At 34.2% G+C, this 25,954-nt stretch overlaps 1 protein-coding gene across 1 annotated transcript in view; it reads right to left on the bottom strand.

Moving 5' to 3' along the window:
- Window positions 1–3,467: 3,467 nt before the first annotated feature.
- The window catches only part of GPC6 (glypican 6), a 1,241,410-nt gene continuing 1,218,923 nt past the window's right edge, over window positions 3,468–25,954 (bottom strand). Inside the window, exons 8-9 of the mRNA XM_051984004.1 lie at window positions 21,319–21,494; window positions 3,468–16,964 (exon numbers count right to left, since the gene is read on the bottom strand). Of these exons, the coding sequence (XP_051839964.1) occupies window positions 16,762–16,964; window positions 21,319–21,494 (379 nt within the window). The 3' untranslated portion in view covers window positions 3,468–16,761. The remainder of the gene's footprint in view (window positions 16,965–21,318; window positions 21,495–25,954) is intronic.

Here is a 25,954-nt window from a genome sequence, read left to right as displayed (position 1 = left end):
CCCTGGGAAAGTCAGACTTTCTTCCTGTTTCATTTTCTCCTTCCAGTACCTTAATTAATTACAATGCTCAAAAAAACCCAAAGTGTTTGTCTTGGAATAAAAGTACAATTCCTGGTAATAGAAATAAAAATCAAAGATGATCATGGAGTCAGGGATCTAGATTTGAAAGAGATGCCAATGGTCATCTAAACTAAACCCCTCACTTGGATGTTAAAAGAATAGTGTAAGTAAATATCCCAACCCTTTTATGTAGTGTTTGTTATATAGTTCTAAATAGCTGACATAGGAGGTAAGCTACACATATGTTTCTTTTGACATTGGCTTCAAGATGGAATTTATCAAGTGGCTGTTTAAATAAGAGTATATGGCATTTAGTTCATTGTATACTGCAAGGGGCAGTGTCTTAGCCATGATTCTGTAGACTGGCTCATTCTAAATAGCAAGAAGAAGGAATCTGAATAATGGAAAAATAGTGAGATTCTAGAAATATTATAATAACAAAATGCCACTAGTTTTAGGTACAACAAAAAAAGGATGTTAGATGTTAAAATAATATGATTAGCTTTGGATTATATCTTATATCTTTATGTTGTTGTTGTTGTTGTTGTTGTTTTTTTGGTAAATGACATGTTCCTAGTTAGTGTGCTCTCTCTCCTTCGCTCCCTCCCTTCTTCCTTCCTTCCCTCCCATTCCTCCCCCCCCTCTCTCTGTCTCTGTCTTCTCTTCCTGTCTGTTTCTCTCTCTGTTTCTCTCTCTCTCTCTCTCTCTCCACACACACACACGTGTGTGTGTGTGTGTGTGTGTGTGTGTGTTCTTTTGGACATAAGAACCAACTGTATTATGCTTATACATAAGATATATTATATAATTATATATCTAATGTTATATAATGATAATAGATAAATTCTTATTTTTAATCTGACATGGCAGAAGATATTTGCAGTTTCAGATGAGTTCAGGAGACAAATCTCATTTATTTTCCTTTACTATAAAGGAACTTTCAAACAAGTTTAATTTTCTTCAGTAAACACTACCTCAGTTTCAGTAATCATCAGGTATCAACTTTCCAGTAATAAATGAAATAAGGTTGAATAAGATAATAGAAATAGAAATGATTAGCTCTGGAAATCGTGATAGATGAGTGTTTTATGCCTTAAACTGGATTTCCTTTTAATGTCTAACACTGGTTAGAATCAACCATTTCTTAATTTCTATTTTTTTTCCCTAAGGGTTGGTAATGGCTACTGACAAACTCTGAAGAATACTAACTATTATGAAGGTGAGACATTAAGAAAAAGTGCAGAAGACAATACATCCATAACTGCATAGTTGTTCTGATATTTTTGTAATGAAAAAACGTTATGTGGGAAAGTTGATGAAATTCAGAAGCTTTGCAAATGACTTATTTTTATTTGTATCTATCCAAACCTTGTAAGGCCTTCTCTATAGGGTTGTATGGTACAATCAATTTAAAATAAAAATGTAAAATTGATTTTAGAATGACACTCAAATTAGCAATGCCAGATAATCAATGAATAATAATTTCTGGCTTCCTTGCATCTCAGTTCATCTTTTCTGGCTCCCTTGAACACTTCTGAACTTATTTTCCCTTTCTGACACTTTCATCACATTGCCTTGAATGTGTTCAATTGCTTTCTCTCATTTTCTGTTCCTCATCTTTAAGGTTACTAAATACTCCCTTTTTAATATTCTCTCCTCCCACATTCAATAAGCTACTAAAATTTCTGCCTCTGACTCATATGTACTCTTTAAAGAAATATTGCCCTTACTTCAATTTTGTTTAGATACATTCTACTTCATTTGCCAAAGTACATTTTCTTTCTTTTAGTTTTCCCTTCTAAATCACATCTCTTTTCTGAAATCTGTTAATATCAAGCTTCCCTAAAGATAGTTACATATTGTGCAGAACTTAAATTGATATTGTGAACAATTTTGATCCCTGATATGAGAAGTAATAAAATTTAATTCAAAGGAAAATGTTTCTTCTCTCTCTCATCCCTTTCTTTCTTCCTCCATCTCTCCTCCTTTTCTTCCTTTCTCCTTTCTTATCTTTTTGGTAGGAAAAATTTCCAGGGTCTTTCAAGTGACTTCCTCCAATTAACTGATTCTGTTGAATAAATACTGTATCTTTCTTTTGAGCAGTCTACATAAAGCCAAAATCTTAGCCACACTTAACCTCCCAAATATTCATTCTTCATAGGATACAAAGTTTTTATTTTTTAAAAGGATCCCTTATTAATTAGGTTACTTAATGGATATTAGCAGAAGCTGAATATGGACTTCAAAGAGTGTAATCTTTTAGGAAAATCATTAAGACAATCCTTAATACAATGATTAAGCACAGCGCTTGACATATGCACATAGTGAATGCTTGTTAAAATAAATAGAACTAAGATAGGAATATGATTCCTTCTGTTTCAGAAAGCAATCTAAAATCAGCCAGTGAAAGTCTCAGGCCAGCAGAAAGCTAGAAAATGGATCACAAAGAATCAATGTGATTAATGAGATACTGAATCTGAGAGTTAGAAGGTATCTCAACTGCTATTTCATCCAACCACTCCTGACAGGAATCTCTGATATAATATACCCAAGTGATTATCTAGCTTTAGCTTTAATATCTCCAAATAGGAGCCATTCCAGGAAAGGCTACAGTTGGGCCCAATGATCCTGAGGACTGAAGACTCAACTAAGCAACATAAGGAGAAGTGTGGGTTAGACGATATAGAATCAGAGGACTAAGGTCATATTTGATATATGACTTGATCTTCAACTGCCTCAGCCATCGCATAGGGATAATTGTCCCTGTCTACCTCAAAAGGTCATTGTAATGAAAGTGATTTTCTAATTCTCAAAATTCCATAGAAATAGGAGCAATAATTGCTATAAATTCTGTAGCCATTATGTGAGTGTATATGTATGACTGGATCACAGAATCAGCTTATTTCAAGGAAAGGAATCTGCTTTTGTCCAAATCGATGCAATTTACTACTGAACTTTAATGATGAGCAAAATGCAGGGATAATGTATTTAATTTAGACCTGGGAAAATCTGGGTTCACTTCTCTCTTACTATCATATACATGACTGTATGTATGACTATGATTGTATCTTTCAACCTTTTAAAATTTCAGTTTCCTCATCTTATAAAATGGGGGATAATGATATCTGCAATAATACTTACCTCTGGTTATTGTGATGATCAAGTGGGATAATGTGTGTAAAGTCCAACATAAAGGTCTGTTACTATAACCAACCTTTTTGAAATATCTACAAAGGATTGTTGAATTGAATTGATTTTAGTGAATATATAGAAGAAACTAAGAGAATCTTCCTTCCAATGAGTATATTTGACTTACTTTGCTGCTATCCTCAGTTCCAGAGCTGAAGGAATACTACAAAAGAGACCATTTTGAAAGTATTGAGGAAAAATTACAAGGACACAAATCATGTACTTAATTAAAGTATTTATTGTAGTCCATCAGAGGGTTCCAAATCCTTTTTTCCCCCAAAACCACTGGAATACCTTCCTTCATGGAATACAAATCAAACGAAAGTGAAAGAATAAAAATTAGGTGAGTTGGTGATGTGACCAGAATGGTCTAACATGGTTCTTCAAAAAATGAATTGGATAGTTTGCATGGCAGAGCAGATATAGTTTATTTATAATGAAGAAGCAGCTAATAACTCTTATTATTAAGTCATCATACTGTAAAAAAGTAACTAGGACAAATAAGGCATGTTAAAGTCTTCATCGCTGAGGTGTCAAGTCTCTACATACAGTACTGAATATCATAGCAACAGTGTCAAGGAATGCCCCTTAATCAACTCATCATCATTCATTGACTGATCAACTGCTATCTGATGTTGGGGATGAGAGTGGGGAAATGGTACTGCATTAACACTTGTAGTAGCATTATTAGTCCCAGCAACTGGTAAGCTGCAAAAATTTGCTAGAAAGGTTTTTTAAGAAAAATGTATAAATTTTTAAATAGCCAGAATAGGTTGCCCAGACCACTATTGGCAGATTTCCAGAATTAAATGTTATTCATTCTGATATCCACAGTAGTAGGGATGATCTTGGGGGTTACACAGACTTTTGTCTTATTTACTGGTGCAGGAATTAAAATATAATATGTGGTATAAGCTCACCACTTCCCTCTCACCATCCCTAAATGATAATAGGGTGTAGGAAGAGAGAAAATTATAGCTTTTGTCACATTAGTTTCCAAACCAAGACACCCCATCCAACTGGGCCTTTGCCTATTTGGAACATCCTACTTAGAAATATGAAAAGACTTTTTATAACAGCAATAAGGCACGTTTGGCGGAGAATCAGATACCTAAGGATTTAGAGGTATTTAACTGTATTCAGCTTTTTAATGCTTCAGATGTATGACATCTCAGCATTACACCCCCCTCCGCCATATCTTATTGCTTAATTAAGAAAAGTCCCAGGATTTCTCCTTACCACTTTTCGGCATGGGGGGGGGGCATATTTCAACAGACGCTAAAGAGGTTTTTCAAAGATTTGTTGATAATGAGAATTTTTTTAATAGAGCCTCCAAAGTGTTTTAGGCTTTTTTTCCCCCCAGAATTGAGAACAATTTAGTGATGTGATATTTTAATAAAACCAAAGTACTCTGAAAAAAAGAACCCCCAGGTAACTACTAATTTGGCTCCAAAGAATTACCACCAATTAAAATTTTTCTCATCCTTGATGACCCATATCATAAGATAAGTGGGTGTATAATGATGTAACTGAATCTTTTTTTTTTTTTTTTGCCTAACACTATTGTTAATGGAGAACTAATGTTCATCAATATATATGTATTACATAGGAAGAAAAAGAAAAACCAAATGTCTGGTAAATTTGGATCAGCAACTTTGCTGATAAAAGGTAGGCAGAATAACAACAATTTGGGTTTGGGAACATGTTTGTTATTGTCTTCTCCATTTACTTACATTTTCTCAATCTGATTGCACGTCTCCTATGTGTTTTAAGCATTTATGGGACATCTAGTTAGACAATCTTATAAAGTAATGACTTTTCAAATTTTACCTAAAAAGTCTTTGAGGACCTCCTTTGTCTAATAACCCGATAGCACATCTGGCCTGATGGCCCCAGCTGTCAAATGCAATTCTTTTAATGGCATCTATGCAATCCTTTCAGAAGATGTAAAATTACCAGCATGAGTCTGTGTTAGCAGAATGTCATTAGTTCTCTCTGTCTTCAATATTTGAGGAGAAAAGCAGGCTCAGCTAGAAACTCATAATGAATGTAAAGCAAATACAAAACATCCCTGCAGTAAGACTCCATTTCCTGATGGATGGGAGCATAGCCTTTCATGGTCTAGCTGCTTTGTGATTTCCAAATGCTGTCTATAAAGTATTTGGCATGAAATATCAATGAATTCAACAAGTATGAAAAACATAGCAGCAAAAGCAAGTCTTCTAGGAACAAATGGTATTTACATTAATGATCACGGCTTCTGGAGTTGCCTTATTCCATCCAAGTTAATAATGAGTTAGAGATAAATGAAGAGGTAAATGGGCAGTAGATCCAATGGAGAGCATTTAGGAAATGTTAAACACCATCTTCCTATTTTCCTTAGGAAATGAGAATGCTTCTTTGTCCCCCTCCCCTAACTTTGTCCCTGTTCTTTTCCATCCAAACTTTCTGATGCTGTGCTAGCTAAGAAAAGAATTGTGATTAAGAAAACTCAGTAGTTGGAGAGATTTATGGTGGAGATCTAGATAATAGAGTTCAGGCTCCTATATACTGGATAATAGATAGGAGGAGTATGATTATAAAGCAGTCAAAGGGTCAGATAATACCATAAATAGTCAGAGCAAAGCTCCTATGGTTTATGTTTGGATATCATCAAGATTTTAAAATTGAACAAGAGCTCTGGTAATCAATATTTTGCCCTGTTTGATTTTTCAGAGCATGTGGAGTTGAGAAAAAACAGGGCCTCATTTGATCAATTGTCCTAGCATGAACACAGAGACTATACACAGATTTTGGAAACTTCATGAACATTTTTCCTTTCTGGAGACAGGACAGGTAATACCACTTTTTAAAGTCATGATGAAGTCATAGTATATATGAAAACAGACGGTCATTTGCTGGTTTTATATACTTTGTTTACAGTATACCACACATTCTTATTATTTCCAAGAAAAAAAAATGACCTTACCCCTTCTCATTTCATGCTAAAGAACATCTTTAAATATTTTGTCTAGATCTAGCACAGCATTGTGCATAGAGTAGGTACCTGTCAAATACTTTTTAAATTGAATTCAATTGAATTCATGAGCATCCAGAATATGGAGCTTTTTTTTTTTTTTTAACAACATACTCTAGCCCTGTTGATCCAGTCATTTCTAGACTAAGACAACCCCATTCTTTTCCAGGAGGAGAATGCATCTTTTAGGAACAGGCAAATGAAGAGCCTATTGGATCCTCTGATGAACTGAAAGTCTTAGTGTCGTGTCCTTCTTGCTCTAGCAGTCTGACTATCACTTCCACCTCTCTACCATGTTCTTTAATTTGTTGGGGATTAGTAAGAGCTATCTTTTACCTCAAGCCTTGGCAACTTTGGATTAGTTGAGTTAGGAAAACTCTCACAGGGCCATGTAAGATATTTAGCTTGATATCAGAAAGTAAAAAACATGGGTTTTTCTTACAGAATTGGACCATTTAGCCACAAAGTCAAAATGGAGGTCATAACTGTTAAAGGACATTGAGATTGGCAAGGTGAAGAAGACATACTTAAATGAATCTAAAGCACATCTATTCAGTGACAGCAAAAGAAACAGATTTAGCAACTAACTGCTCAGGGTATGGTAATTATCATGTATGCGTCTGTCCTTTGGGAGAGTCTAGCAAAATTACATAAAGAGGAGACTGGAATAAAAATGAGTACTTGATACATTTGAAGCTATAGAGTACTAAAGGATGGAGCAAGAAATTTGTGGTTAGGATTATATACTTGACAAGGTCAGAATTATTTCTCAAGTTTTTGATTTCACAAATTCTTCAAATATAGTAGATAAGTAGAGGAAAGTTAAATAGGAAGGCTAGTTACAGAATACATGGCGTTGGGCTGGTTATTTTTCATAGATGGGCACATAGAATAATTAAAGTTGGGGTGGAACTCTTCAACCCCCCCCTTACATAAGGTAGCAAATATATTTATTTGAGTATAAATTGACTGTGGAAATAGCTGGAGTTTACTCTTGGTGAATGGAGAAGTTTGCTAATTTTAGCCATTTTATTACTAATTTGACTAAAGATTACATCTGGACAAAGATGGCAGAACAATAAATCTGAGTGGGATAATACTCCAAAAATGGAGACACTTCCTATGAAGCTGGTAGTAATGATTGGTGGAGTGTGTGGCTTCTGGAATTTCACCAATGTTTTATTGAACAAGTCCTCAAGGGCTTTCATGATGTGCAGGGATTAAAAAAATACCTGGCTCAGTTGTAGAGATCAGAAAGAAAGCTAGGAAACATATCTTTTTGGCATAAGAGTAGAAGGAAGTGTTGCCTATTTTTAATAATTTAAGCTCTAATGTTATAATCAAAGAACTTTAAAACCATGTCTACATAACATAAAGTGAAATGCAAAACTTAGGCCAAATGGCTATTTCATTGGCAGAATTTTTCCATTGATTGAACTTTCCCCATAGTTCCTTGAACATTCTCAAAACAATGTCTTCAAAGCAATCTCAAAAATGCAGTCTATAGACATAAAACTAATGATGAAGAGCTGCTGCATTCTTTTAGTTTACCAAACTCAAAGTTTTTCCACAACATTTGAGAATTCCCATCCAATTCAGAAATTTATTAAAATGTGGGTGATATATGTTGTATAGTTCTATATATGTATGTATTCTGATACTAATTCTGCCACTACTAAAAGTTGTCATCTTTGGCATCTCATTTAACTTCTTTGGTCCTTAGTTTCATCATCTGTAAAATGATCTCAGAGAATTTTGTTCTATTTCCCTCTTAAGTTTTCATTGATTGCCATTGTACTGTCAAATATAAATAGGACTTTTTTTGGCCTGTGAGTTTCAAGGATTTTCCAACTTGAGAAAATAATGCAAAAAAATCTGAATCTTTTAATAATGCATAACTTAATGTTACTTTCAGTGAAACTCCCCATGACATGAAAGAACAAGTTGGAAGAATATTTCAGAGAATAGTATGGAGAATCTGAAAGGGACATGTATATGTATATGTGTCTACTGGGGATATGGGGAGAAGTCATCTTAATTTTTTTCTATGAGGAATATTCCTAAATCCAAAGGCTTAGAATATTTTGTAATTTTATGAAGCTTTCTTTTCTACTATTTGAAGGAAAAATATGCTTCTTAAAGATTAATGTGTGCATCACCCATAAATTTTGACATATTAATCAGATGAGAATTCTAACTAGCAAAAACAGCTTTAAGTTGCTAATTGATATGAAATGGCAATACAAATAATGATAATAATCACTTTTGTGTCATTAAAACTCTTAACAAAGCTATGTTTAGATGTAACTTCTTTGGCTTAATATAATTTGGGCACTTCTAATTTTTCACATTGGTGAAAAAAATTTTTTTTCCACTTTAGTCAAGGAAATCTGTGTTCAAATACTGTCTGTGTGACTGTGCAAACTACACAACTAACTAACTTCTCAGTGCCTCAGGCACTTATCTTTAAGACTGCAAGTTGCAGAATAGTTGTCAAATTGCATTAGAAGAGAGAATTTCTTCATTTAGAGTTAAAAAATACCCTAGTGAAATTTTAAGTTAAGACAAAAAAAAAAAAAACCCTAAACCCCAAATCAGAGCAGAAGGTGAATTAGATGACTTTCAGATTGTCAGTCTATTATCAGAGATATAAGGGAATTCATTCCTAGAGGGTTCATTTAGTTATACCTGTTAGTCTGATGTTTTTATAATTCAGAATTGGGATGCTGAGAGATTGGTTTATGCTAAAATCTCTATGGCTTTGGGGGCCCACTTTAAAGAAATAAGAGGTTTAAACAATGTCTGAAGTTTCTTCTGTAGCAAAGAAAAAGGAATAGAAATTTAGTTTGCATTTGTTTTTGTGAATTTGCTAAGTTAAATTTTTCATTAGACTGTTTTTGCTGCCAAGTCTCTGATTCCTTGATTGTTTTAACTAATTTGTATATGTGCTCGTGTGTGGTGGAATTCAACAGTAGATGGGATGTGTTTTAAACCAATTAATCAAAAAGCATTAAGTGCCTACTGTGTGCCAGGCTCATGTAACACTATGGCAATACAAAGATATATTTGGAGTAGTTGAGTCGAGGTATTCTAAGAAAGCTGTCACAGAGCCAAACATTTAGTGCAGTTTCAAGAAATTAGAAAGATGGGGCTTTCTTTTGTGACTGGACCACCTAGCCTCAAAGCCAAAATGGAAGTCATAACTGTTAAGAGGATATTGAAATTGTGTCTTATTGTGAAGAAGACATACTCAAAACTCAATGGTCTCAGAAGAAACAGATTCAGCATGTAATCTGAAATGGCACCTGCTTTCCAAAGTTTAGTCTAGAGGAAAGGTCCATGTACTTGGGTGACTTTGAACAAGTCAGTTAATTTCTCTGGATCTCATCTGTTTTCTCATCTGTCTCAAGAGGGAGTTGGAGCAGAAAGTCTCCAAGTGTCCTTTCATTTCTAAGTCTACAAACTAAAAACTAATTGTCCATGCCCTGATCTTCATTTTAACTTGGAATCAAACTGTCATTAAGGCAAGATTGAACAAGTCATAAAAGACTCTTGAAACTGTTTCTTTAGGTGTCTAGATCTGTTTTATGTTGGTCATGGCAGTGAATAAAAATAAAGCAAAACTAATTTTGGGGGGTCATACTGACAGATAGTTGATCAGATCTCAACTTTTTAAATGAGTTTGCAGTTAGAACGTCACTGAACTGAATGAAAAGGAAATGATCATTCCTGAGTTTAAAAAAAAAAAAACTCTCTTCCATGCATTTAATTTGAAAACAACAAATGCCATGAAATTAAAGAAAACTCAGAAATCCTTATTTCAAATAAGATAACTTTATCATGTTACAGGATGGTTTACTGGAAAGAGCAACAAACCACACTGGATTTGGAATCAGAGAAGCTGGTTTCAAGTCTGAGGTTCTTGGGCAATGTTTCAGTCCCTTAGAACTCAGTTTCTTTATCTATAAAAATTAATTGGAAGGAGATTAGAACAGATGATCTCTAAAGTCCCATTTACCTCCAAATTCTATGACTTCCGAAGGCAATTTGAAATACTTTTTCAGTAATTCCATATGAATAAACCATTAGTAATAGTCTGTATCTATGATTCAGATTTCCAAATTTCTCCTTATAAAGATTACATAAAATTGCCTGGCTCAGTGACCTGACTTCCAGTTCTTAGTTTACAATTGCTGTAAAATCAAAACAGGGAACTCCATTGATTTGAGAGTTACATATCTTTAGATGCTCATGGCAACCAGAACACCATATTTAATTAGATAAGCCTTACATGTTCAAGTGCTTTGAAAACAACAACCAATTAAGTGGCATTTTAAACTCTAGATACATTTTCTGGGCATCTCTGTTATAAGATGAATAAACTGCTGGATTTGCTTCCCTCATCAATCCCTGATTTAACAATCTCAAATAAATTTCTTAAGACAACTCAGACTTTAAGGAAGATGAAAATCTTATCTTCTAGTACCTCAACTGCTTCATCAACCCTGTTCTTTCAAAAGGTAACTGGGGCTCAAAAGTATTTGGATTCTCTATATGTTAAAGAAGTGAGAGGAGATATGCAAAAGCTGGATTTTCTTTTTTGCAAGATTCTGGCTCCACTCTTCTTTTTTAAAAAATTATTTATTTATTCTTTTTTTTTTTTTCTGAGGCAATTGGGGTTAAGTGACTTGCCCAGGGTTACACAGCTAGGAAGTGGTAAGTGTCTGACTCTAAGACTAGATTTGAACTCAGGTCATCCCGACTTCAAGCTGGTGCTCTATCCACTGCACACACCTAGCTGCCTCTCCACTCCTTTTTCAAATGATGGAATAGGTTCTTATAAATGGGTATAGTGGCAGAGCCATGCAATTGATTAAATTATATCTATATTAGTACTCATTAAAGGAAAGATGGTTTAAAAGAAATATTTCCTTTATGTTTTCTTTTGTTTTTTTATATTTAACATGTGATATTTTCTTTGGAACAACAAAATATCCTTATTTTTGTTTTCCTTTACATCTCTCAGTTCCTGATATAGTAACCTGCAATAAAGTAGTTCCTCAATAAATGATTGTTGGATTGGACTTGATTTCCAAGAAGCTGAATTTGAATCTCATTTCTACTTCACTTTAATCTGGGACATTCATAAGCACTTTCTTGCTCTGCCTTATGTTTCAAGGTGAACAAAGAAGATAAGGAGGGCAGCAGTATTTGAAATGTAGAGGCAGATCTTTTATAGCTTTCTGTCATGTCTAGAAATTGCCCATGTGATTAGACTCTTAAATAGAAGTAAATATTGAATGGAAATGTGTTCATTCTTAGTAAATAGTTGCATTGTAGTAGAATGCTCAATTATCTGTTTTTATGCCTCTTGTCCTTCTGTGTATGTATCATTCATTGTCTGATCAGCACCAATATGGAAACGGTCAAAGCAGAGGACCTTCTCTTGTATGAGTGTGGGCTATGTTGTGGTACCCCCTTTTAATTCTTCAGAAAAACCAAAGTGCACATTTAGCTTCATGATTTTTTTAAAACTGGGAATTACTGTCAATAACCACCATGTGGATCCTTTTTTCCTTCTTAGGCAATTAGCTTTCTTTCCTGAAAGAAATTTATATCCAGATTTCTCAGTTATTCTAAAGTTGCCTTAATTTGTTTTTCAATGATTATCTTTCTGGATAAAACAGAGATTAATGTTGTGAGTTTAAATTATAGTGTTGCTTACAGGTAAATGCTATACTTTGGGGGATTTTATAATTTTTTACTAAAATATTTTTGAAATGGTACTATATTTTCAGTAAAGAAATCATTGTTAACTGTATTAAGAAGTGAGCTATTTGAAATTAATAGCTTGTGATATGTTTAACAGGTCATTTAAACCTGCCTATGAGCATAGTCATATCATCTTAGCAATCTAAAAATCAATGCTATTTTTTTGTTTTAGAAAATTGTTGTCCTTTACTCCTCATTCCTCCCACCCACATATTATTTTCCCATTTCTGATCTCAAATAATATTAACATTCTTTCTTAGGGCTCTACATTTTATCTGGAAGGAGAAAAGAATTTAGAAGTGAGACTGAGACAGGATTTTCCATTTCATTGTTTAAACCATATACATTGGATTGGCCTAAGGAGTCTAGGGGTAAGGATAAAGTCAATGATTTCCCAAACTAAATGCATTCAAATTGTCACAGTGGTAGATAATCAATTGCCCCATTTTTTTTTTCTTTTTTTACTATGGCTTCTAAAGCCTCTCAACCTTAAACCATATAGGAATTAAGAAAAAAATACATAAAGGTTAGTGGAAACAACTATGAGATTTTTTTTTTTTTTTTTTACTATTTTCATACAAGCTTAATGGCAACTTTCTATCCAAATTAGAAATGCAAAATCATAACCCGCATAGTAATTGACAGCCACATAAAAAGTTAGGAAAGGACCTGTGTACACATACATAATGCATATATTTTATGTATACACACACTGAAGCCTCACTATAATGCCATTTGTGGGGATCATGCCATTAAAATGAGTTGTTACAAGGTCCTTTCAGTAAGAAATACATCCTCTTCTTCCCACCTTGGACAAGGCTAAAGATAACATTGTTAGACTGAGTTTTGTGCTATAGCACGCCATGTTATAGCAAGGCTCCAGTGTACATACAGTTTTATATCACATATATATGTCTCAGTCTAAAACTAAACAGTGACTAATATCTATAACAGGAAAGAACAATTAGCAAATCAATATAATATTAGTTATGTTTCTATTGCCAAAGGAAAGCATTTAAGTAAGAGCAAAATTTGTATGAACTATTACTAATTTTCTATTTTATAACAAGGAACCAAGTTAAGCTACCCCCTTACTTTAAAAAAAAAAACCTTTTAAACTTTGCAAATATAAATATAAACAGATCCACAATTGTTAATTGTTCTTCCTCGTTATAGATTTTAGCTAATGTTTAGTCTGTAGCCATGATATAGCTACTTATAACAGGTAAAGATCAAATGTGGGCCAATGTTTACAATAGGAAATGTCAATTCAAAATCATCAGTTAGGGCTATTTTAACATTGACATCATCAAAATAAAATCACATTTTTGTTCAGATGAAATGATTTTTGTCTTCATTACAACTGTTAGTTTGTCAGTGAATGATAGATAATATGTCTGAATTCCACAAATACATTAGAATTTCACATCCCTTATATTTCAAAGCAGGCTTTAACTGATCCTTGTATTCAAAGTATAGAATATTAAGTAAAAGAACAAATCATTACCCTTCAAAACAGAATTATAAACAAACTCTAATTTATGAATTTGCTAATTGTTCTTCTCTGCTAAAGACAAAACTCCATTTAGTCTTTAGCTATAACATATACATAGTTTAATATACACCTATTATATATGTGTATTACTGTTAGAAAAATACATATTATAACTAAAGAACATGTAAAATAGAGGCACTTTAAATAATCTAAATGTTTGCATTTATGAGCACCACTCATTATTTCCTAGTTCCAGATTTCAATGAGCCCAGTGGAACTGATTCTTCCCTATTTAGAATAAAGGTTATGAAGTAAAGACAAATGGACAACATTTCGGGAACATCAGTTTGACAGATTATGGAAAATCATGTAGTTTCTTCCTGTACTCCACTATTCTATACTAATTTCTGAAACTAGAGAACTCAACTTATAGACTTTCCAAAGATTTCCTAAAAGGGGGTAGCAATCTAGATTAAGCTGATGTCATGCCAACAGTGGAATAAAAGCCTTTCTGTTTAAATGGACATGAAAAATCATATGACATAAGAGGATGGCAGGGGAGAAGTCAAGAAGTACAACTTAAGTGATGTTGTGACCATGTCTACCCAAGGTGATTTGTATTATGGTACTTTTTTTTTTCACAGTTGATTTGCTGTAACTAATCAGTGTCATTAATCAGATGTGAATGGATAAGGTTTTAAAAAAATATATATAAATACATGTACATGTATATATATACACACATACATATAAATATATAATATTTGTATTGGGAAAATGAGGAAAAAGGCATCTCCTTGATACACTTCATAGAAGGAAAAGGAGGAAATACTGTAAAAGAAAAGAATTTGAGTTCAGAGCTGCCTAAACCAGCTCTTCCTCAAATATTCTGGTAAATCAGATTGGTATCATTTTCTTTATACCTTCATTATTGGAGAAACAAAATACTGATTCTTAAAGGAAGTTGGTAATTTAAGGTATTGGTCACTGCAGAGAGCTCTCTGTATACGTAATTGGTGATACCAAGCCAAAGTTTGGCAAGTCAGATGGATGATTTTTTCCAAAAGTATGCAATAGGAAATTTGCGTTGGAGTTTTCAAAAAATTTCAATTAGGAGGGTGGTAGACAGAATCTTAAAAACCTATATTTCCTATTTCTTAGGCATAATATATCAACAGTAGTTTGTAAATACTTTATTTTTGTAAAAGTGCTTAAGTGTACCTAAAACTATTGTGCTGTGTGTATTCTACTTAAATGCGGTGACTAAATCAATAACTAATTATAATTTTGATGAGAAAATGAGATTGAAAATACCATTTACATGTCATTATTGTAAATTTTAATGTGATTGAAATCCTTTATAGGATCTGAAACTAACTTTACCAACTCCAGATTCATCATATAAACCAAGAAACACTTGGATAATCAATTATTTTTATGGAACTTCCCCCACCCCAACTACTTCTAACTGTCCTCTGGGTATTATTGTTCATCTTTATTTTTTTTTTTTGTCATGTTTTCCTTTGAGGGGTTGATAGGATCTAATTTTGGTCTTCATGATGCAGATGGTTAGGCCAGGGCTTTGAACTCCCTTTCCTCACCCCTAATTAAACCAATGGGTCCAAACCACAATAGGAATTCTAGACCAAAGACCTTGTTCCTAAAAAACAATAATTTTCAATGAATAACATTCTTTATGCACACATTTGTCATCACCAGTCAAATTCTGCAGTAACCTGGATCTCCCCATATGCCCTATCTGATCTGGAGCACCCCCAAGCCAAATCACATTCATGCGCAAGAGGGTGTCCTCTGGTGAACTTTTAATAAAATGACAGTTAGATACATAAAAAGTTCTCTTTCTTGATTCTCAGTGCTCATAGGTCATTTAAAAAAAAATCACTTCTCTGAGCAGCACAAGACAAGAAGAGCTGGTTGACAAAACATTTTTGTTACAAAGGTGTGTCAACCCTGAGCTTGTAGTTAAGAAGTTAAAATCTGTGATTTATATATATAATATATATATAAAAATAGATGATCATACTAAGACTAAAAAAGTGAAAGAAATCTCCATGTCAATACTATTACTGTTTTTTTTTTTTTAATCTTCTTTGTTGTATTTGTTTTGTGATTGAATGCCCTTGTGATACAGAAGCCAACTGACACAAAGGAAGTCTTACATATGAAAACTTGCATATGGATCCAGTTACTTATCAGTTCACTGAAAGAACTGTCACTTTGGGAAGGTAGTAAGCACAGGAGCAGAAAAATTGAATGAATGTTGGGTTGTTGGCAAAAATGAAGAAATTCTTTTAATAGATATTATTTTTCAGTCCAAATCTTAGAGGGCAGGTTAGTCAAAAGTGGTGCAAAGGAGGGAGAACTCCTGTGCTGAGTGAATAACAAAGAAAAAAAGACTAAATAGTTTAGGGGAAATGGTATCACTATTGAAATATGTACTAGGCAGGTTAATGGTGAATCCTAAATGGAAGTAATAGGAAATATTGAACTCTTTGTGGTGTTGGTTTACTACTAAAGATTATTTTCTAATTGTCAGTTTCCATGCCTTCCAACCAATTAGATAATGTTGGTGGCCAAGAGTGCAAGACATTCACCACTGAGACATACTGTATTTTCTCAACTTTTTTTTTCCTTAGAAAAAATTCCTTTCTTCCAATGACCATTTTATAGACCTGAATTTTCATAAAGAAGCCCATGTTAGAGGGCTGGCTATCAGTTTAAAAATGATATAGTTTAGGGTCTTTTTTTTTCTCTATCTTCCTTTGCCTCCTGTTTGTTGAAAATGCAGCAGTCTTGGGATTTGGCCTGATTTTTGAAGAAAAATTATTTTCTTTCATCTTGCTCTCCCCTACCACCTCCTCCCTGCCCTTTTTTGAAAGGAAATAAAAACCCCACAATGTGAGATCCCTTTACTTCTGCAGCATAGAAGCAAATGAAGGTAAGAAAGTCCCTTGATAAGAAAGATTTGAGTAAGAATTCACTCAAGAATAGACATGGTCTCCACACAGATAGCTGAAGGAAATAGGAAGCGGTTCAGTCTGGCACCCGGTACTCTTTGGGAAAACAAAAAGGGAAGCAGATTGCAGTACTGCTCTCTTCTCATAGAAAACTGTAAGTATTGTGTCATGGTCCATTGTCCAATAGTGTAAGAAAAAGAAGTTGGCTGTTCATATAGCTAAAACTCAGTTTATCTGACCAAAATCCAGGATTATCTCCACTGTCTCTGCAGTGAGACTACAAGGAAGAGGATGGACCATGTGAGGAGTGAGTGGCTGAGCTTGTGGGCTGAAGAGTCCACTTCTCTCCTATCTGAATCAACAGGGGGTGCTTCGGTGGTAACGAAATCAAATTCGGTGGGGCAGATGTCATCCATACAGCCGCTGCCACTTCCTGAGCCACTGGTTTCATCACCTATTACAAAAAGGAGAAAATGATAAGCTGCAAAAACTAAGGATGAAACGAAACAGAACATTAAAAAACCAAGACTAAACCAAAATGAATTATCTGAGTACTTTCCTCAAATTTGTGTGCTATTAACAAATATTTTAGTTTGTTCCATGTTATGTGTGTGTGCATTGTTGCATCCTGCTCTAAACCAATTTCAATTTAACAAATATTTAATAAACATTATTATTTATTATTAAATAAAATGATTAAATATTCACTATGAGGCAGAAAGATGGCATGAGCTATGAGCTTGACCTGGAATCAAGAAAACCTGAGTTCAAATATGGCCTCAGATATTTCCTAGCTGTGTGATGCTGGGCAAGGCACTTGACTTTTGTTTCCTTCAGTTTCCCTTTCTGTAAAATGAGGGTGATATTAGCATCTATCTTGCAGGATATTGTTAGTATCCTGAGCTACAAGAGAAAGACAAGAAAATTAATTTGCTAAAGGGAGGAAAGAAGGAAGAAAGGAAGAGAAGAAGGAAGGGAGGGAAGGGAAGGGAGGGAAGGGAGGGGAGGAAAGGAAGGAAAGGCAGGGAAGGGAAGGGAGGGAAGAGAGGGAAGGCAGGGAAAGGAAGAGAGAGAAGAGAGGGAAGAGAGGGAAGAGAGGGAGGGAGGGAGGGAAGAGAGGAGAGGGAAGGAAGGGAAAAAGGGAAGGGAGGGGAGGGAAAGAAAGGAGGGGAGGGAAGGGAGGAGGAGAGGAAGGGAGGGAGGGAAGTGAGGGAGGCAGGGAAAGGAGAGGAGGAGAGGGAGGGAAGGGACGGGAGGAGAGGGAGGGAAGAGAGGGAAGGAGAGGGAGAGAGGGAGGGAAAGAAAGGGAGGGAGGGAGGGAAAGAAAGGGAGGGAGGGGAGGAGGGAAGTGAGGAAGGAGGGAAGGGAGGGGAGGAGAGGGAGGGAAGGGAGGGAAGAGAGGGAGGGAAGAGAGGGAAGAGAAGGAGGAGAGGGAGGGAGGGAAGAAGGGAGGGGGGAAGGGAAAGGAGGAGAGGGAGGGAAAGGAAGGGAGGGAGGGAAGGGAGAGGAGGGAGAGAGGAGGGAAGGAGAGAAGAAGGAAAGGAAACATGGAAAGGAAAAATAGACATTGTACAAACCCAGCTCTGATCCAAAAGAATTTATTGGTGATGAAGCAAATAGTTCTTGAACTGGGAGATAAATTTTCTTTTAATGAACAAAATTGTTCAGGAAGTTCTGTTTCTATTTTTGGATCACTAGTATCATCCTTTATCTTGGATGATCTCTTTACCAATACTCTACTGTATGCCCATTGCATTATCTTTCATAATGTCACCCTTTTCAATTCCATAACCCCAGTGAGAACCCCTTCACCCAACATCTCTACTTTCTCAGCTCTATATTAACCTTATTTAAGTATGAATATTAATTAGGATTATAGGATCATAATTTTGGGCCTTCCAGGTAATCTACTTCAAACTCTTCACTTTAAATCTAAGGAAACTGAGTTTTTCTTTCATTCTCCCTTAACATGCTTCAAATGGTCTATTGAGAGAGAAAATCACATTTCTTTGAAATGAATATTTAAATATCAGATCGGGTCATTTGAAAATGCTATCCTGTGTCCTTAACATTTACTCTGCTTTATCATTACTGATCCATGTGAGGGTTAAAAGAGCACATTAATTAAATTTAGAGATACTAAATTGATAAGGGAATTGTTTTGAAGACTAGTATGGGCATGAAGTATTATAACCTTTACATAGTTATTATTAAAAGAGATTTAGAATATTAAAAATTTTTGGCAGCAAATAATGAAAGGAAATTCCAGTTGGAAAAAAAATAATAGCCATATCTCTTGGAGAAAACTAATCATAGATACAGGTATTCAAGGGGGCCAAGAATAAGTGATAAAGCAGAAATGTCAAAAGCAGCAAGGGTTATAATAGCTATAAAACGTGATAATGGTTTTGAGCTTGAGATAGAAGCCAAAACAGGCAATGCTATTTAGAGCTGTGCATCTAAGTGCATCAGGTCATATCCTTTTTTGCAAACAGGTCTCGAGAGATAAAACCAAGAACATGGCAATCTTGTCTCAGCTCATAAATACCAGAAAGAAATAGCAAGCACACTTGCCACGAGTTAAGATAAAAGTCATATAAACGCAATAGTCCTTAAGTGACTGATGTTCAATGAAAGCTGTTATCTAGAACTTTGTCCCTTAGGAGGGAAAAAAAGCTCAAGATCTAGAAACCAAAATTTCTGAGATGTGATTTTACTAATCTCTCAACTGACACCTGGCATTCTGTAGGGGTTAAATTAATTATTTTATTAAATTATTAAAATTAAAATTTTATTTATTATTAATTTTTATTATTTAAATATTAAAAATTAATAGGGTAGAATTTGCTCCAGACTTGTTATTTACTATTCTTGCTTGGAGAATATAGGATGGTCAGGGAAGACAGGATTAGAACTCTGCCTTTTAAGATTTTACTAAAGTAGCAATTTATAAATATAAATTGCTACCTCTTGCTCTGTAGGAGAATAACAGAAAAATGAATGAATAACAAGTCTGAAGCAAATTCTATCCTATTAATTTTAAATATTTAAATAATAAATATATATATATAATACTATATGTTGTATTTGTTGTTGAACTTACTTATATAATTAATATTTCACTTTAAAGTTTTATATATAGAAAGCATTTATGGTCAATTAATTTCACTTTTTTTTTTTTTGGCAAGGCAAGTGGGGTTAAGTGACTTATCCAGAGTTACACAGTTAGTACATATTTCTGAGGAAAGCTTTGAACTCAGGTCCTCCTGACTTCAGAGTCAGTGCTCTTATCCACTGAATGATCTAGCTGACCCTCATTTCACTTTTAATATCTTAAATTAATGTTTTTGTTGTGAAATAGAACTATATTCACCATGTATCTGTCATATATATTTAGTTATTTACATGTTGCTTTTCCCATTAAAAAATGAGGGTTTTTTAGGCAGAGCCTGTTTTTGCCTTTCTTTGTATCTTAGGTACTAAGTGCAGTGGCTGGCACAGAGTCAGAGCATAAGGAAAGATTTTTCAAGAAGTAATAGGATGATTTTGAGAAGAATAAAATTCAGGTTTATTGTAGCAGGAAAAAATTCCCACTGCGGTTACAAGTTTTGTCAGATGGCAGAATATCCTGACTAAAGAAATATAATTGTTGGAATTAAAAAAATTATATCTATTAAAACACTAAAAACTTGTTGCAATGAATATATTTTATATAATCACAATATATAACCTATATCTTATTGCTTACACTTTCAGTGAGGGAGTAAGGAAAGTGTAGGAGAGGGATAAAACTTGGAACTCAAAATATTAAATAAAAATATTCAAAAATTGGAGAAAAATATATTGCACGGGACAACTCTGTAGGATGATAGCTAAGAGGGAGATGACTTAATATCTTCCATCTGTAACTTGCTTCTTTCTCTCTCATTATTTCCCACATGCACATGCAAGCATAATCTTTTGCTCTGATGACCAAATTACAGAGTCACTGATAACAAGAGTACACCTAATGTTCAAGAGATAGTTCCCTGATTACTTGCTCTTTTAAAGGGTCAAACTTTTTCAAAAGATATTTTCTCTGTACCTTGGATAACATTTTGAACCTACCTGGTTTCAGTCTGAAAGTATTTTCTAGCAAATGTGTGTTGAAAAAATTTTGAACATTTCTAGTACAGGAGCAGGTAAGTGGTACAGTGAATATAGTACCAGCACTGAAGTAAGGAGGATCTGAGTTCAAATCTGATTTCAGACACTTATCATTGGGTGACCTTAGGCAAATCATTGAACCCTGATTGCTTTCCTCAAACAATAAAAATAATTTCTGATGCAGAATTTCCAAACTGTAATAAAATTCTTACATGTAATATTATACCCATAAATGACTTGCTATTGGAATAGATTTTTGGTGGAAGAAACAAGCATAGTCACTTGTTTAGATGCTAGATTTGGTGCCAAAAAGATTTGGGTTTCAAATTCTGTTTCTGTCTCTTTTTGCTTCAATATTGGTGTGTTGAATATGTTAAGAATATTCTATACTCTAAGTTGAATATACTATTTTATCAATTATGTAAACCACAAAGTTACAAAGTTTCTATGTCCAAAACTCTAAGGTTGCTTCTCAGATTGGAGAAGTGAAATATGTAGACAATGGTATATATTTCTAGTCAAGAAAAATTATGTAGTGATTTTTAAATATCCCATTTTAATCATAAGGTTTCTATAAGGGTCACCAAATTTTACTAAGGTTTTTTTTTTTTTTTTGGCTTTGTTATTACCAAATTGGATTTTAAATTAAGCTGATTGCTTACTTGTATCTTGGAAATTCACATCATTTCCATTGTATGCATTTTTTAACTTGTTGGTCATCACTCGCAAGGCCATGATCTGTTGTCTTATGAAAGTGTCTGGTCTAGTGATGTCTACGTCGACTTCTGGATTATTGATCTGATTGGTTAGTCCATCATTCATGATCTCAGGTAAGTATCTGAAAGATTAAAAAAAGATAAAAATGATGAGAAAATATTCACTTCAAAGCAGGATTCTGTTTTGTTTTCATCTATGATAACTAAAAGAAAGCAAATAAGTTTATTAGGCCCAAGTCCTAGGAAAACCATCCAGCAATAAACATGCTTATTATATTAGAGAAATAAAATTTCAATGGAAGAAATTGTAATTATAGTGATTCCATCATACAAGTACTTACACATCATTGTTGTTGTTTGTCCTTTATTCTTGAAGAGGACCATGACATCAGGAAGTTGATGATATGATATTCAAGTGAATTGGATTTAATTGAGGGAGGCCTGTGCAAGGTCACGGGTCTCACTTTTTTAGATGAATTGGAGAAATAAGGAATTTAAACAGCCCCCAAACAATTGGCTCATTGATTAGATAGTTCTAATGAATGAATTTTAGTTATCTGGATTAAATAATTTAGCTTGAATGAATTTTGAATTCTCCTCTTAATTTTGAAGTGTGCAGATTGGACCTACAAAATAGCAATGGTATAACTTTGAGGCCTTCCTTGAATGAGATTTAGGAAATCATAAAACTGGGGTTCCTAAACATTTTTGTATCATGGATCTCTTTGATAATCTGTTGAAGTCTAAGAATTCCTTTTCAAAATTATGTTCTTAAGTGCATAAAAGATAAGAATAAAACACACAGGAAACCAATTATATTGAAATAGTTATTTAAAAAACATAAGAAATTTATAGATCCTAGGTTAAGAATCCCTGACCCAGAAGAAGTTTTAATCTTTAAAAGATTGAAATCGATATTCTCAGGGATTTGACAAAACCTTAAGAAAAAAAGTTAACACAAGAGAGATTAGTGGGATAAAATTGTATTGCTTTCAATTCAATGAAATTCAAAAAGCATTTGTTAAGCAACCACTAAAGGTATTCAGGATAAAAAGACAATGAAAAATAGTGCCTGTCTTCTTTTTCTTTCTTTAAAAATCTTCCTTATAAGTTATGGCTCTCTGGGAAGGCAAGAGCGGGGATTAAGTTTAAGGGGAAATCTAGGTAATATAGCTATATGTAGATAAAGAAATTAATTTTTATATTTATATTACTCTAATTATATAATAAGCTATATAATAATATAATTCTAGTATTATACAGGACCAATAATTTTTAAGACTGGTATACATACAATATATGGTATTTGAAAAAATTTCTTCAAAGGAGCGCAGCTTTAATAGGTCCAATAAGTTTTTAGAGTCTAATCTAATCCCTACAAACTCTTCAATATACCATCAATAGATGAAATTTAGTCATTCATCTTTTCACTTTTTTTCTATGTTGCCTGATTATACCTGATGAGATCAGAGTAGCAATACCTAATTTGAAATAAAGATGTGATAAATTCACAATGGCCATTCTCTTTTGCAAAAGGCAGGTTTATTTAGGGGAAAAGGTTACAGAAAAAAATAAGAGGTAAAATAGGCACCAGAAGTGGCAAATATGAAATAAAGTTGGGAGAACATATACTTAGAAAGGAAAGGAATTTAGAAGAATCCATTACAGGAATAAGCTATGCGAAATAGCCTGGGTTTGACATTGGCTGGCAGGTTAAAACCATACAGGAGTTTAGCAGATTAAGGGAAGTTATCTAGAGTAAGGAGAAAGGTGCTATTAAAGGGATTAAAGGGAAGGCACTATAAGGGAGAGAAAGAGGCACTCACCTCATAGTGGGCTTAGATTGGCAAAGAATTTAGCAAAGATCTTTTTATCAAAAAGCAGATTTTTATTGGGGGTTTCCCAGAGAAGAAAAGGGGGAAATTCAGAGGGACAATCAAAGAGGAGTCAGATGGAATAACTGGCAGATCACGTCCTAGACCCATTTAAAGATATGTTAATCAATATCTCAAAAGGTTGTGTGAAGGTATCCAGAGATTGGGGGATGGACAGTAGAAGCTGATAAAGAATTCTTACCTCACAATCACAATATACAAAAAGGATAGTCTGGGAATTGGTTATATCTGATAATAGCCATTTAAGCTTCTTTCTGACACGGGAAGAGATTAAGTCCACATCATGCCTTCTTGATCAAAATTCATAATTACTCTATTAAAACACAACCAATTTGTGAAGTTTTCATTTTCTTTTTTTCTCTCTGATCTCTGCTTCCACTAATTTAATCTTTTAAATTTATCTTTCAAAATAGCTTGAAGAAAAGATTTAATGATAATACTAATTAGCATTTACACAATGCTTTAAAAATTTTCAAAGTACTTTATATACTGTCTCATAACAACCCTGGAGGAAGGAGCTATTATTATTTTCATTTTATAGATGAAAAAACCTGAGACTACAAGAGGTTATGACTTATACAGGTAAAGAAGAAACTGAAGCAAGATTTGAACTAAGGTCTACCTGATTCTAAATCTAAGAATGTAGAAGCCATATACATTTACATCCTTTTAAGCCAATGACTTGGATTGTCCCATTCAAGTGGCCTCTTTTTAAACCCCTTCCTACCTCTCTTGATCTTTTGTTTCTCATATTTTTCTACTCCAGCACACTCCATTTAGGGATCTTTCTGGCCAACTTGCTACTTTGTTCTCTGACAATGATGCTGATGTGAACTGACTGTCTTCTGTCAGGAAGAAGTCTATCTTTTCCTTGCTAATGCTCTCCCAATTTTACTTTATATTTGCCACTCCTGTTGCTTATTTTATCTCTTAGTTTTGTCTGTGATGTCTTCCCCTAAATAAACTTCCCTTTTGTCAAAGAGGATGACCATTGTGAATTTGTTCCATGTTTATTTCAAACTAGGTATTGCTACAATGATCTTATCAATGCTAGTCCTCTTCAAGTCTCATCTTCAGGTTTCAAGTCTTACTTTTATTTCTAGAATTATTTTTACCATAATTTAAAAATCTTTTCCTCTTATTTATCATTCTGATCCATAAGACTTTTTCTATAGTGTATTTGTGTTAGAAATTATTCTTCTTAGCATAGATTACCACTGTCATCTTTCTGATTCTTCCTAAGAAACCTTCTCCTTTTTTGAAACCTTTCAGTAATTTTAAGTAATCAATTTCCAAACTGAGAGATGGAAAAACACATGGTTTATTTTTAAATTCCTTCTCAGGGTATTGGATTATGTGAATGAAAAGTCTGGGTCTGAATTGTTTCATTTGACTTAACTCAAAGGTCCTCTGAGCAGGCCCCATGTATTCATTTATAACTTGAACAATTCTACCACAATTAGCATTCACCAAATAATAAAGCAAGAAATTTTTTATTTCTTTTTTTTGATAATTGTTTTCCTTCATTCTTTTTTGTTTGTTTTTGCTGAGGCAATTGGGGTTAAGTGACTTGTCCAGGGTCACACAGCTAGGAAGTATTAAGTGTCTGGGACCAATTGAACTCAGATCCTCCTGACTTCAGGCTGATGCTCTATCCACTGTACTACCTAGCTGCCCCATAAAATTTTTTTCTCCAACAAGTTTGTCTTTAAAAAATGTCCCCATGAAAAAGTCACAAAAGCACATCTTTCTGTTTTTGCAATAAAGCACTAAAACTTCTGCCCTTTGTTTCAGTATCTAAATTCAGTCTGTAATGCAACTTGCAGACTAGATTCTCTGGGGCCTCAAAGAGCTGATCTGAAGGCAAAATTGGGATGCATTAGTAGTTCAGATGTCTAGGAAAAAGACAGAAATGATGTTCACGAATTCCTCAGTTCTAGGACTTAAGGATCTATACCCACTTTAGTCAGGGATAACAGCTCTGAAGGAATCAACGAACGCTATAGCAATTTGCTTTTGTTAGAATCTGATCTTTTGTGTAATAAAAAGAAGATGACATCTGATTATCTGTTGGTTGAAGTAATATAATGTGTCAGGCTTCCTGCAATCTGCCTTCACACAATAGTGACTATCAGGACTTGGTGGAACAAAAGCAAGGATTCCAAAAGGAACAAAAATCAGCCAAGAACATGAAGCTTCACCCTTTGCTGCAACAACAGTTTCTCAAAGACAGAAGGTGACAGTTGGTTCTGGTGTTGCTCCTTGATGTTTCAGCAGAGGATTATTGCAGATATATCTGTGCAGAGTCAGAGGAGGATTTCTTCTTCTTCTTTTTTTTTCTTTTCTTTTTGTACAGGGCTCTCACTGCCCTACCAGCTAAGACTCATTTATCAGAAGCCGGCTGCAATAGCTTACACGGGAATTCTTCCCCTGGGAGCCTAAACATCCAGGAACAATAAGAGACTGCCAAGAATGCCCGGACTCTAACTGTGCCTACTGAAGCTTTCCCCAGTTACAATGAAAACAAGGAACAATACCTCAGTGTCCTCAAAAACCTTTCCTCCTCCCTTTGTATTTAAAGGGTAACTTTGAAGACAATATGGAACTTTAAATCTGAAAAAGAAGGGAAATTGCTACTTTGTCAATTACCAGAAGTAGAGACTGAGAATAAATCCACAGACCTGTCT

The sequence above is a fragment of the Antechinus flavipes genome, chromosome 3, assembly GCF_016432865.1.
Source record: "Antechinus flavipes isolate AdamAnt ecotype Samford, QLD, Australia chromosome 3, AdamAnt_v2, whole genome shotgun sequence".
Classification (NCBI taxonomy): Eukaryota; Metazoa; Chordata; class Mammalia; order Dasyuromorphia; family Dasyuridae; genus Antechinus; species Antechinus flavipes.
This window is presented reverse-complemented; position numbering and strand designations above follow the sequence as displayed.